General features: G+C 40.9%; 1 protein-coding gene across 1 annotated transcript in view; it reads left to right on the forward strand.

The window, feature by feature from the left end:
* Positions 1-13,461, forward strand: part of LOC115784389 (microtubule-associated serine/threonine-protein kinase 1-like) — a 55,076-nt gene that overhangs the window by 20,880 nt on the left and 20,735 nt on the right. Inside the window, 8 exon segments of the mRNA XM_030735617.1 lie at positions 1,755-1,857; positions 2,837-2,903; positions 4,644-4,714; positions 7,300-7,460; positions 8,890-8,965; positions 9,695-9,904; positions 11,797-11,898; position 12,336. Of these exon segments, the coding sequence (XP_030591477.1) occupies positions 1,755-1,857; positions 2,837-2,903; positions 4,644-4,714; positions 7,300-7,460; positions 8,890-8,965; positions 9,695-9,904; positions 11,797-11,898; position 12,336 (791 nt within the window).

Below are 13,461 nucleotides of genomic sequence, written 5' to 3' on the forward strand. Positions count from 1 at the left end.
AATGAAAACAAATAGATGGGATAAGATGGCGCTTGCTCAGAAATGTGACCCTTTTATATTACTCTACAGAAACATATGGCAGAGTCATAATCAGACTTCACAATGCAGAGAAGATATAAATATGTTTATTCAACATGGGCAGATAGCATATTCTGTCACTGTAGTGTGGTGAAGGATCTCTGATGTCAGCAGATTCCACTTAGAAACATGTAGTGTGGTCAGGAAGGGCTGGTTAAACATACAATCACACCTCCTAATCATTAGTTTGTGCAGGTAAATCATGGCTATTGTTGCACAAATGTTGTGTTTTACCTCAAAATCCATGCTGAAAACTGGTACTTTGCACAGTTTGACAGCGGGTGGAAACATATGAGTTTAAATCAAGACAGCTTTTCAGATTTATATCGATCTGTGAAGACCCAGAAAACGAGAGCCCGCCCTTCATCCCAATGACCTTTCCCAGCAGTGATAGCCCCAACTTTGAAACGGGTCAGATGAAAGGTTGTAAATATAGATTTACCATATAGATTCAAGAGAAAAATTCAGTGCTCTGTCTTTTGAAAGTTAATAAAGACTCTGTGATGGATTGCAGATGTTAGGATTTATTCTTGCATAGGAAGTGGTGGAGTGTAACTAGTATACGTACTGAAATCAAAGTTCTTGTGCCACAGGATGGATGGATGGATGGATGGATGGATGGAAATCAGTCACTAACAGCTGTGACCACACTCCTCTGTTATCTCATTCTGACATCACCAGTTCATGTGTTCATAAATAAACCAGCCAAATGAGACATTTCATGCCTGCAGCCAGTTATAAAAACTGGAACGTTTTCAGTTTTTTTGAGTCTGCTAACCCTACTAATGCCGTTTCATCAACATTTAAGTGCTCTGTTGGCTTAATGTATGCCACATTCATTCTGCATGTGTGCATGTATGTGAGAGAGAGAGAGAGAGAAGTGTCTCCTCCTCACATGTGACCCCATGTGACAGTGGGCTGAAAGGAAGAGGAGGGAGACCAGCTCTCCTCTTTATCTGGCAGCACAGATGAGATGGTGCTGCTTGCATGTTGTTTGTTCTCTCCTGTTTGTTCCCAGTTGTATTTATTTGCATTTATTCATGGCCCATGCTGATGCCACCCTGAAAAGCACATTGTGAGGCACATGTTTTGTTTTGTTTTTTCAAATTAATGACTCTGCTGCGGTGTGATTCTGACAAAACAAGTGGATCCAGTGAAAGCAAACAACTTGCTCTGTTTACTGCCTCATGGCAGAGTTAGAAAATAATGATATCATGTGCAATATGAGGAACCCACAGGCAAGTTTGAATGACTCAGTGTGGTAGTGACCGCTATTAAGAGACCCATAGTCAACTGAGGTCATAAAGTGGATATTTCTGCAGTATTTTCTGATAGCATTTTTCTTTTTTTTTTAAATAAATATCATCTAAATCCTTTCTCTTCTCACTCTGCTTGTTGTCACTCTCTCTCTCTCTCTCCTCCAACTTTGACAATCCCTCACTCGCTCCAGCCTCTCTTATCTCGGCTCAGGGGAAGGCACATAGACCATGAACGGCAAGAGGAACTTAATTCTCTTTATCGCCCTCGTGGCCCTGCAGTGAGCCGCGCATTTTCACGTGTCCGCCTCTCTTCCATCCACACTTGTAGCCTGTACATGCATATATTTATGCACAGAGAGCAGTACTCAGGCACAACTCTATTGTGGTAACATCTGTATATCATTTTTTCCTCTACAGTTGTCGTACAAGCAACAGGAAAAGTGTGATCCTGACAACTACGTCTCCCACACTCCCTCGCCCACACTCCCCTCTGCCCCTCCACGGACACCTTGGTAGTACAGCAAGCCATAAGCCTTTAGCTGTGAGCTTGATTTTAGTTGATGCAGATATTTTCACAATTTTTGGAACTCTTTGATACCTTTGATTGATAGCTCGCTCATGTCTCTATGGTAAATAGTTTGCTGTAGAGGTCACTTGAGGCCAGCTCCAAAAGTGAGTCATCCTTAGAGACTCCTGTGTTAACATGCCCAACTCTAATAAGAAAGATTAATGCCTGATACAAGAAATGTTTGTGGGGGTAAAAAAAACCAACTAATATTGGATGTGTGTCTGTGCGCTGTTACCCATACAATTTATTTATGCAGCCTGCTAACAAAGCTTACTAGCATTAATGCATAATTTTAGTACTCTACCCTGTCCTAATTTCTCTAAAAGAAAAAAAAAACATGATGAAGACCAAAAATGCAAATGTTAAGGCTTCAAAACTAGACTTTACAAACCAAAGCATGACGCCACAGAGTCTGTAAGGGAAATGATGAGCCTCTACAGGTGACAACTTCTCTTACCAGCACCTCTAAAGTGTTTTAATTAAAGCTCTAATCCATCTTTGTTAAATCCATACATGGTGGGATCAACCTTGTCATGTAGTTTTAGCAAGAAAACAAACAAAAAAAATCATATTTCCAGCAATGTCAGTGTTTAACATCTGTGAAAAGTTCCCCATTGAGCTTCACTAAAGATCAATGATAGGCCTTAGTTTATAAAAAAATTTGAAATTCGCATTTAATTTCACACAGGTTTGCTCCCAAAGCCTTACCTATTTATTATGACTAGTCATGCTGTGAGATTGAACTGAAGGATCAGTGGGAGACAGCTGTGGTGCTGCACAGACCACAGCAGCTGCTGATTTCCTGTTGTGACTTGGTCACAGGATAAAGGCACAGCGGCATGACGTATTTCCACTATGACCTTCTCCTACGCTTGTGTCGTTCTTTGTGTCTTCATCCTCAGTGCATGTCTGTTGTCCTACCAGGAAGCAGCCCACTGGACAGCCCGCGAACTTCTCTCCCAGCAACCCAGCGCACTTCTCCTTTGCCTCCTCAGAAGGTGACTGCTTTCTGGCACTACAGACTGTATTAACTGCGACTGCACTTGTTTACTCTCGGCTGTGTTTGCATAAGAGGTGTGAGAGGGATAGAAGGTGAGATGGAGACAGTAAGAGTCAAGTCAGTGTGAGACAAAGGGCGAGGGGGAGAGACAACAAGCAGGTGTAAGCATCAGCGGAGCAGAGAGGTGTGGATTTGCTGTCGTGAGAGGGTCTCACACTTTCTGTGAGAGTCTCTCGCTGCACTGGCAGGTTTCTCCCAGCGTTAACAGGGTGACTCATGTATGACGGGGCCAACCCATTACATTCACAGCTTCTCTGTGTTTAGTCACGCTTGTTGCCTGTGTGTTTCACATCTACATCTGTTCATAAGGACAGATTTTACATTTAAGATTTTTCTAAGAAGGTTTTAAAAGTTGTTTAGTGTGTTTAAAACTTGCTCCATGCATTCATGACATTCACCTTGTGAAAACACAGTATGTGGACTTGGGTTCTTTGGTTCTTTTTGTGATCAGGCTAAGACTGTACTTCCAGTCAAAAGACATCTTAAGGCACTAGTGTGCTTCAAACAGTCACAACAGTTTAGAGAAGAAGGCCTTTTTTTTTTCTTGGCACCAACTCTCTGCTCAGACCCAGCTGTGAAACAGTGACCGCAAACCAGGAAATCCATGCAAATCACATTCAGAAATCTCATTCAATGGATGGATGTGAAAATGAAAGAAAAAAAATCTAAGTAGAAAACAAAAACTATAGTAACTGGGAGAGAGATGCACACAGGGGATCCAGTTGGGGTTTAGGTAAGGCAGTAATAGGTTGCATTAGATTTATGCTGCAGGCAGACGTGAGTTGAGTGTTTAAACTCAGGCTTTGCTTCATTTCCTGTCCACAACTTTAAACAGCAGGTGCTCATACAATAGACAATCTTTTATTAAATGGAAACTATTATGCTCATTTCAGCTGCATATTTTTCTTCTTAGACCCTACTTGAGTAGCTTGGCATTATTCATAGTTCAAAATAATCCTTATCTATCTTATACTGGATCATGGCAAACCCTCCCCTTCATCCACTATGTTGTGTACTTTGTGCATCACTATTATTGCACTGAGCATCATTGTGAACTTCCTAAACACAAAGGAACTGAGTTCATTCATAATTTTAAAATATTCTCAGAAAAAATAAAAAAAAATATTGAAATATGTTCATAAAATATGAAAAGGCAGAAATGGTGAGACTCTGCTGAAGCACTAAAAGTGTGTTTGAGACAAGTCAGAGTGACTGCAGTTGTGCTTGTGAAAGAAGATTGGGTAAAAGTATGGATGTATTACAAGGACAAGGCTCCACACTCGTGGCATCGAAGGCAGAGACGTACGTGGAGGAGCAGAATTAGACTATTTACTTCCGTCTCTCCGCTGCCCGACATGATGTTGGAAGGCAAAGCTCTGGGGTGCTCCTGTAAATCCTTGTCCTCATTTATCAATCCTTCTGCCTGCCTGTCGCTGTGACTCTGAGGTACACACGGTCACAATGTCCCTGACTGGGACATACTGTGTACTGCATGAATATTTCGTGAAGCAGAATTGAAATGTGTCCATGTAGTACATGAAATGAGGTTATCAGGGCTTTACTTTCGACATCTTCATTTTTTCAAAGCATTAATGAAAATCTGTGACGTTTATATGATATGCGTTGCATGCAGTGGGGTTTAAATGAAGTGCCATTTGTGTTTGTGTTTCCGCCAGAGCGGATGGACGGCGATGGTCTTTAGCATCTCTGCCCTCTTCTGGATATGGCACCAACACTCCCAGCTCCACGGTAAAATAAACCGCACTCATTTTCAATTCTAATATTAAACTACTATCCTAGGGTGTATGTGAAAACCTTAATTTCAATAATACCTTCAGCTGCTAGTCTATTAAGCACACCAGTTAAAATGAACACACTCCAAATTAATGTCTAAACTAGGAAACCACCAGAGCCATATAGCTACAGTGTAACACTGAGGTAATTGGTTGTATTCCTAATCTTGAACCACTCCACGCAAACACAGCCAGACCAACTGAATTAAATATTCTGTAAATATCCCCCATTATTAGTGTTAAATAAAATTAATGTAATAACCCATTCATGAGAACATAAAGTATTTGGAACATGAAGAGTACCAACATTATCTCTGAGGGCTCTTTTTACATCCTTTCCTCTGCTTTAACCACTAACTGCATTGGAGGGGATCAAATCTAAGTGTGGGTGACAGTTTGCTCACATTCAATGTGTACTTTCTGAGAATTAAGCTAAGTGTTAGTTAAGTTAAGTGTTAAAATGCTGTTTGTGCCATTTTTGTCCCATGACCATCTTATGGAAACCCTAATAGATCCTAACTTTAGGCAAAGCATGACTCCTAGATTTCACCTTTTAATACATTTTATGTGTTTGCTATTATTAGCCTGCTTGCATTTCTCACATGATGTTACATGCACACTGTCCACACTAAGAACTGGCCACCATATTGGATGTGTTTCAGCCACCAGTTGCTAGGCAAAAATTTGAATTCCCCAACTGGTTGTCAGTGGTTCCTGGAGACTGCTGGATCTCGCCGGGGTAAAATCGGTTACAAACCTCCCAGTGATTTCTTTGGTTGCAGATTGCCGCAGTCGTGTGTAGTTTCTCAGTACTGCAGCCAACATGTTTCAAAAGGTACTTAGAAGGCAAATAGTCTCGATTTATGGTTTGTGTTGCACTTTTCACTATAGCATGGAGAGTAGCTGGCTGGTGTTTGTAGACAAGTTTGTCACTTCCATTCAAAGTATGACTGCAGCAGTGTACTAGTGACCAAAGCAATAACAAGGAGGTTTTTTCGGGGAGAAAACCACATTTCGCTCATGATCGGTGACTGTCAGATGGCTCTAGACTGGTCTCTAGGCCTGTGTGACTGGGGCCTAATTCACTTGATCCTACGTTGTCACCATGATTGTCACACATCCAAATTGGCAGACAAGTTAACATGTGGTCCCCTCTATTAGAATTCCAGCCGTGACCCTTTCAGCATGCCAGGATCTCATTTCACTCCACTTTCATCATTTAGCATCGTAGATGTATATATAAAAGCCATTCTAATAAATAAAGCCATTCTTTATTATCTGAGTATATCCAGATCCAGCTCGTCACTTCTGCTTCTTTCCCTGCTTGTCCTTCAGTGTGACTCGTTGCGTAACAGTGACGTCAGAGGCCTGGTTCCTCTCTCCATCTGGCTGTGGATGGAGGCTTAGATGGATAGAGGGATGAGAACAAGAGGGGAAAGTGACTATCGCCAAGGAGTTTGGAATGAGAGTCATGAGAAATGCGGTGTGGCGAAGAGATGTTGACGTGAGCTAGAACACAGCAGTTTAACCAAAATAAGACAGATACCATCATTAGAAACGCAACAGTACATAAAAAAAAAGGCTGTGAATGTTCTGAATCACACTGAGCTGTTGCCTCAGTCCCTGCTCTGTTTGAAGTAATTCTCTCTCATCATACCACTAATTCATAAATACTGAATAAAGTCATTTTCTCACTGACAGCTTTACCAGATTACAGCTTTGTGGAAAGACATTAAGCCATGCTGATCATAATACTCTACTTCATTTTGTTTACAAGAATTTTCAATTTTGTGCCTCAGAGGTGTAAAACAATTTAGCCCTAACCATTTTCCAAGAATGCTGCGTGAACTTGGAAAAACCAGCTTAGCAGCACTGTAAAAGCAAAGAACAAGGCCCAACAACTGTGAGAAACTTTCACATGACTGTTATCTATGGAAGTCATAAAAGCTACAGACAGTAGCCTACAGACACAGAAACAGCAATACAGGTAACATATGAGGCGGTTCTGCTGATGCATAAACACTACAAGACCAAGCTAGAGAAAAAAAAAAAAAACGTGCAGCATGGTCAGTGCAGTCAGTAGAAAATCTTAACATCTACACATGAAATGAACAAAGGGAGGCATCTCCATCATTACTCCACTCTTTTTAGTAAGTCACGGAGGTCCAGGTTTGAGGCAAAGCAAGTCAAAGAGACAAAGTTTTACTGACAGATTCAAGGGTCTGGCCCTAAGGCTTCATTAGCATTTCAGCTCTTGGTTTGTCATTAAGCTGTATGAGGATTGGCAGCTGTAGACTGTAGAACACTTTAATAATTTAGCTTTCACATCATTATGTTCTTCAGTTGCTGAATGTTTGTTGGAGTTTGGTTGTTAATTTTCTGGCACTTTCTCTATTTGATCCTTCCCATGCCTACTTCCCTTTCTCATCTGCCAATTCCTCCCCCTTCCTTCATCCTCCAAATTCCCTCCTTGTCCTCGTCTGCTTCCTCTTCCTCCTCCACCCTCTTGGCTCCCCTGCCCTTCCTCTTCTCTCCCCCCAGTCGTCCAGCTCTTCTCAGGAGCGACTGCACCAGCTGCCCTTCCAGCCCACCATGGATGAGCTCCACTTCTTATCCAAGCACTTTGGCAGCACAGAGAGCATCACAGATGATGATGGGGGCCGCTGCTCTCCCCACATGCGCCCTCGCTCCCGCAGCCTCAGGTTAGAAACAGCAGCAACACTCATGAGATTAAAGAGCGGCGTCTGCTGCGCAGCGCGCCGTCCCCTTTTCAAAAGCAGATTTGTTGGGTCACCAGTGGTTGATCTTCCTGCTTTTATATAACAGCTTTGTTTTCATCTTTTAAGAGACCTTTTTAAAGAAGAAGTGACACACTCCTCTTACCAGTAAGGAAACATTGTAGCTGATGTTATATCAGAAATCAGAATATTTAATCAGAAATAAATTCAGTTTAGAAAACCTGATTTTCATGCACTGGATGCACTGGATGCGCTACTCCCTGTGACCTATTAGGATTTGTTATGTGAAAAGTGTTGCTGCACAAGAGTTTAGATATAATCATTTGTTGGACAGTGGGAAAAAAAATCTTTTTACTCAAGTAAAACTTGTGATTTTACTTAATTAGCTTAATACTGCACAGATTGTATAATCAAAATATATTCAAAGTACCTAAAGTACATGTGCTCACTGTGTGGAATGACACTCTTTAAAATTACATACCTGATATATTTGGATCATAATTATTGATTTATTAATTTTTGATCTCTTTAATGTTTCCACTATTGATCATTTTAATTAGTTATATATTGATTCATAATAATGCAATTCAGCTGTAAAATAATAAGAATTAAACCTTTAAGATAAATAGCATGGAGAACAAAGTCCAATACCTGCATCCAAAATGCAGACACAGAAAGCAGCATAACATGGAAATACTTAAATAAAGTACATTAAACCTCAGTAAAGTAATCAAGTAAATGTACTCAGTTACATTCCTGCTGATCCTGTCCATGCTCTCATGTAATGCTGTTGTAAGATTCACATGCCCCTGACTGCAGGAGGCAAAGGCAGCACTTACATATCTAATCAGATATTAGTTTTTAGGATTGATTAGTATCAGCTTATCGACTTTTTGGACTACCCTACCAGAATGCTAACAGTTTATGGGCAAAAACTCAAAATGACAGTAAGTTTTAAATTTCAGTTATTTCAGCTATTTCAATTTATTTTCAACATGAAATTACTTTACAATTACTTTAAGGGTCTAGCTCCACAAATTTCACTGCACTGGCATTAATAATGTGTGGAACATGCTGTTCAAAAACCTGAATGTAATTATTTTGAATGTAATTAAATGTAACCACTGCCAAAATGTAATAATTTTGGCAGTGGTTCGGTACATATTAATTATCGGTGATTAATACGCTTGATTCATATAATTATGACTGATTATTTAAACTTTATATTTTCAAGCATTAGAACAGGTTATTTCTTCCTTCACAAGTTACAAGTGCATGTTGAGGCACATTTTAAGCATATTTCAGATATGTTGCATATTGCATTGGTCACATTATAAACAGTTTTTAGCCCTCTGTTTGAAAAAGCTGCATTGTTTTCTGTTTCCCTCACCAGCCCAGGACGCTCCTCCTCCTGCTATGACAACGAGATAGTCATGATGAACCATGTGTACAAAGAACGCTTTCCAAAGGTTAGACCTATAGGCGTGCACACACACACACACAACACACACACACACACACACACACACACACACGTACAACAAGCTGATCCATGATAAACAATATTTTGTTTAAATGCACACAATTCTAAACTTACAGAGCCTTTTCATGCTTAGTTACTAATTTTCCTGATCATAGCTCGTAGGGACGGAAATAACAGGAGGGGCGCTAAATGATCAAACGTTATCAGATTTGTGGCAAGCGGTGTCTGTCAGGCATCCTACACAGGAAAGAACAGACACGGGGGCTGCAAACACATAGCATACAAGAGATGTGAAAATCCAAGCTTTGGTTCACCCTGGCACGAAGGCACAAGTTTATTCAGTGCAGGATAAAGACGCTTCAGTTATGAACAGTGAAAAAGCCTCATTTTATCTCCTCACCCGCGGGCTGAGGTGCGGTATCAAAAGGAGGACTGAAAGCTTTGAGAGTGATAAAAATCAAGCCATAGGAAATTGGGCATTATAGTTTGAAGTTCATCTGCAGTAAAAGCGCTTTGGGCGTCTCACACAGTGAAATGGAGAAAAAAAAGACTTGTATTGAAGTCTGGCTAATGCAGAGCCACGCTGGCTGGATTGAAAAGGAAACAGCTTCCGAACTTTCTCCTCGCATAAATCCGGGCTGTACTGAGAAAAGAAAATCTTTTTCTGAGCCTAATCTCCTGTGCTGTCTCCTTACGCCACCTTGTCCTCCACCAGGCCACAGCTCAGATGGAGGGGAGGCTGGCCGAGTTCATCCAGGCTTACTCGCCTGAAAATGTTCTTCCGCTGGCTGATGGAGTCCTCAGCTTCATCCACCATCAGTTAGCTGAGCTGGCCAGGGACTGCCTGGCCAAAGCCCGCGAGGGCCTCATCACCTCCGTCTACTTCTTTGAGCTGCAGGAGAATCTGGAAAAGCTGCTTCATGATGTGAGTGATTTTTTTAAACAATGCAAAAATGACTGCTTATGATGTGAAAGAAGTTGGTTATGTGGATAAAACACTGGAGATGATAAGCCAACTCTGCAGGTTCCCAGCTCTACACAATTTGAACCATAGACTGTATGAAAGACTTGAATTCCCAACTTAACACTTTTTGGCAATTATTATCTTGGTTTTTAAAACCAGACATCTCTGACTGAGAAACTGAGCAGTGCACCCTCATAAGTAACAACTTGTCAATCACATGGTTGCCACCCTAAATCATATCCTGCTAAATGAGACCATCGTTTACAAAATGGACATCATGCTGGATTTAATAAGAATTTAATAAGAACTCAGCAGGAAAGTATTTATTGAGGCCATTAATCAGAAGAGATTTCATTTTGTCAAATATAATCAGATTTCTTTTTGCAGAGGAGTCAACTCCTCCTATTCATTAGAAAAATGCCAGTTTGGGCGCCGGGGTGGCTCAGTGGGTGAGCAGGCATGGCTGTGGTGCAGGTAGCCCAGGACTGCACTGTGGTCCTTTGCTGTGTGCCTTCCCCAATCTCTCTCTCTTGCCACTTTCCTGTCTCTCTTCACTGTACGCTATCTAATGAAAAATATCTAAAAAAGAAAAATGCCAGTTCAAGGCAGGTAGCGCTCGTTCAATTTTCACACCTTGAGGCTACAGTCATCTTCATCAGACAGATTTACAAACCACTACGACAGCTTACCCCAGCTCCACAGATTTTTAGCGTCTTTTATCTATTATGCAGGATGTATTGTATTGTTAGTAGAGTGGAACAGATTCAGAGGTGACAGCCAATACCTTCTTATATTGTGGGGCTGCTTTACATTTAGATGAGCTTTTCCCTCAGCGGCTCCATCCAAGTATTTCTGCTTGCCCTATAGAGTTATTTTGGGACAACATGCATGACTAATTTTTCAAACTCGGGAAAAGTTTTTAAAAAATGAAACCTCAAAGGATAAAAAAAAAAAAAAATAGTACAAAGTGTGAAAACAGACTTTGTTTGCTTTTGGAGACATGAACAGTTTGTAAGATGTCACTTATTAGTGATTTGCCATTGAGTATAATGCTTTCAGGACAACTGGGACAGTGAGTAACTAATGGGAACATCTTGGAGAACGGCTGAGTGGTTGTGCTGTATTCCCTTCTCCGATTATATCCACGGGTTGTATGGCGCACAACTCAGTTGCTTTGGATCTTTATTTTGCCTCTCATCAACCTCACCGTAGCGGCCTCCAACAAAAATAGTTGCCAGACCCACTGCACTGTACCGCCTCCATACCAAATAGCAGACTGAGTGCTGAACACAGTGAGCAATAGACTGCTGTGATGTCACCCAAGTGTTTGCGAAGTCTGGTTTTTGAAGCCTCAAGCTGAGTGGTATGAATTACATACAATTTCATTTGTAAATAGGTTTTGTAAATAAACATCAATAAAACAAATCATGAGCAGAACAGACACAGATGACGGGGAATGTGAGGCTTTGGAAAATTTGAAGAACAGATTAAGCTCGGGTCTTTTTAATTTAATTCAAACACACGAAGCCTTTGGCGAGAGCTAAATTTGAGGCTAATTGTGCATGTGATTTGCCAGAGAAGATAACAGGTATAAACGAATTTCATCACAGACCCCATTTTTACAGCTTGATTAGATTGCTGTGATAACTCTGGGTTGCCTGGATTAGGTTTGATTGGATCTGCAGAGCCACATCTCACAGCTTTTTGAACATGTACTTTTGTGCCTCCATCTCTCTTTTGACTGACAGATTTTCTCTGTCCCGTGTATGTGTATTGACATCAGATGTCATTTTTTATAAATGTTAGAAATGCTGACGTCTGTCTGTCTTTCTGCCTGTCTGTCTGTATGTCAGGCGTTCGAGCGTTCAGAGAGCACTGAGGTCATCTTCGTCACGGAGTTGGTGAAAAAGCTTCTCATCATCATTGCCAGACCTGCGAGGCTTTTAGAGTGTCTGGTAAGATCACACTCGTATTTACCCTCCTCCATCCCCATGATTCATCACAGAACTTTTCACAGCTCCTGCGACTTGAGGCAAATTGATTCATTTTAAAAATTATCATGAGCACAAAAATGTATTTTTAGCCCATTATAAGGATTTTAGCAGTCTGATGCTACACACAGCAGGGCTGAAAAATGAAAACAAGCAAACAAGTCTAAGACTTGGTCAAGTCTGTCTGGATGGTGAAGACATTTGCATTTAGATTAAATTTGTCTTCCCAGAGTACGACTAATACCAGACAGGAGCCCCCTGCTCGGCTGCCTTCCAGTCTGCCTCAAACATACCGTGACCACGGCATCATTTAAAGTTGAAGGATATTTGTGTGTGTGTGTGTGTGTGTGTCTGTGTGTGTGTGTGTCTGTGAAGCCCGGTATGGCTTTGTTTCATAACAGGGTATCAGTTGTGCATCCCTGCATGAGTCACGCCAAGCTGACGTGGTTCTTGATTGTGTGAGACGGCTCAAAGAGTGACGTGGAGAATTGATTCATTGCTCTAGTTCCAGTCTCCAGGCAAATGAGCCAAACTGAAATTAAATTATTCTTTATGTCAAAATAATTTCTCTGTAAACAGAGCTGCAAAAATTAGCTGAAGTCAAAATCCTTCTGTTCTCATACAAAGTCCTAAATGATCAGGTCCCATCATGTCTTAAAGACCTTTTAGTACCATATTTTAGAACACTTGTGGTTCCACAGGTTTCCACAAGTTCCACAAGTGGAATGGGAGGCAGATCCTGTAGGCACCTCTTCTTCTGTGGAACCAGCTCCCAGTTAAAATCAGGAGACACACATCATCTCTACTTTTAAGATTATGCTTGCAGCTTTCCTTTTGGACAAAGCTTAACTAAATTTTGATGAAGCTCATTTTTTTCACCTAATCTAGTTAAAGCTAGATTAGGTGAAATGCAATAGGCTGCTAAAAGGCTTGAGCTTGGGCTTCCCTCATTTTTACAGGCAATGCATTTTGACTTTGTTCTACTTTAGTTTGTGTTTTGTCCTGTTTCTTGTTCATTGTCTTTCTGCACAAACAAGCACCTAACTATGGCTGCTCCTCTGTGAGCCTGGTTCTGCGCAGTCTTTTCCTCCCACTATTGCCAGTTGCGCTGCATTGTTGGAGTGTTATTTACTCTTAACCTTCTTTACCAGACAGTCTAAAGCACTTTGAGATGATTATTTCTTGTGAATTGGCATCATACTGATTTTCTCAGCTTATGCTCAGTGATTCTCAGTGGTCACACATGGTATAAACTTTTCACAAGCTGATGACTTTTTGCTGCCCTTTCTGAGACAGGTGAAGGTTTAAATAGAACATAACATTGAAAACATTCTTTAATAATATCAGTCCCTTAAACAGAAATGTGAATGTCCTAAGTCCCCTCCTCAGTAAGCAGCACGGACTACAAAAACAATCCCTGGAGCTGATCAGAGGCAGTCAATAACGAAATGACTTGGATATTTTCTCACTTACATTTGAATAAATTCATAACTAAATGTCAATGATACTCAAATGAAATGAAATCAG

The sequence above is a fragment of the Archocentrus centrarchus genome, chromosome 8, assembly GCF_007364275.1.
Source record: "Archocentrus centrarchus isolate MPI-CPG fArcCen1 chromosome 8, fArcCen1, whole genome shotgun sequence".
Lineage (NCBI taxonomy): Eukaryota > Metazoa > Chordata > Actinopteri > Cichliformes > Cichlidae > Archocentrus > Archocentrus centrarchus.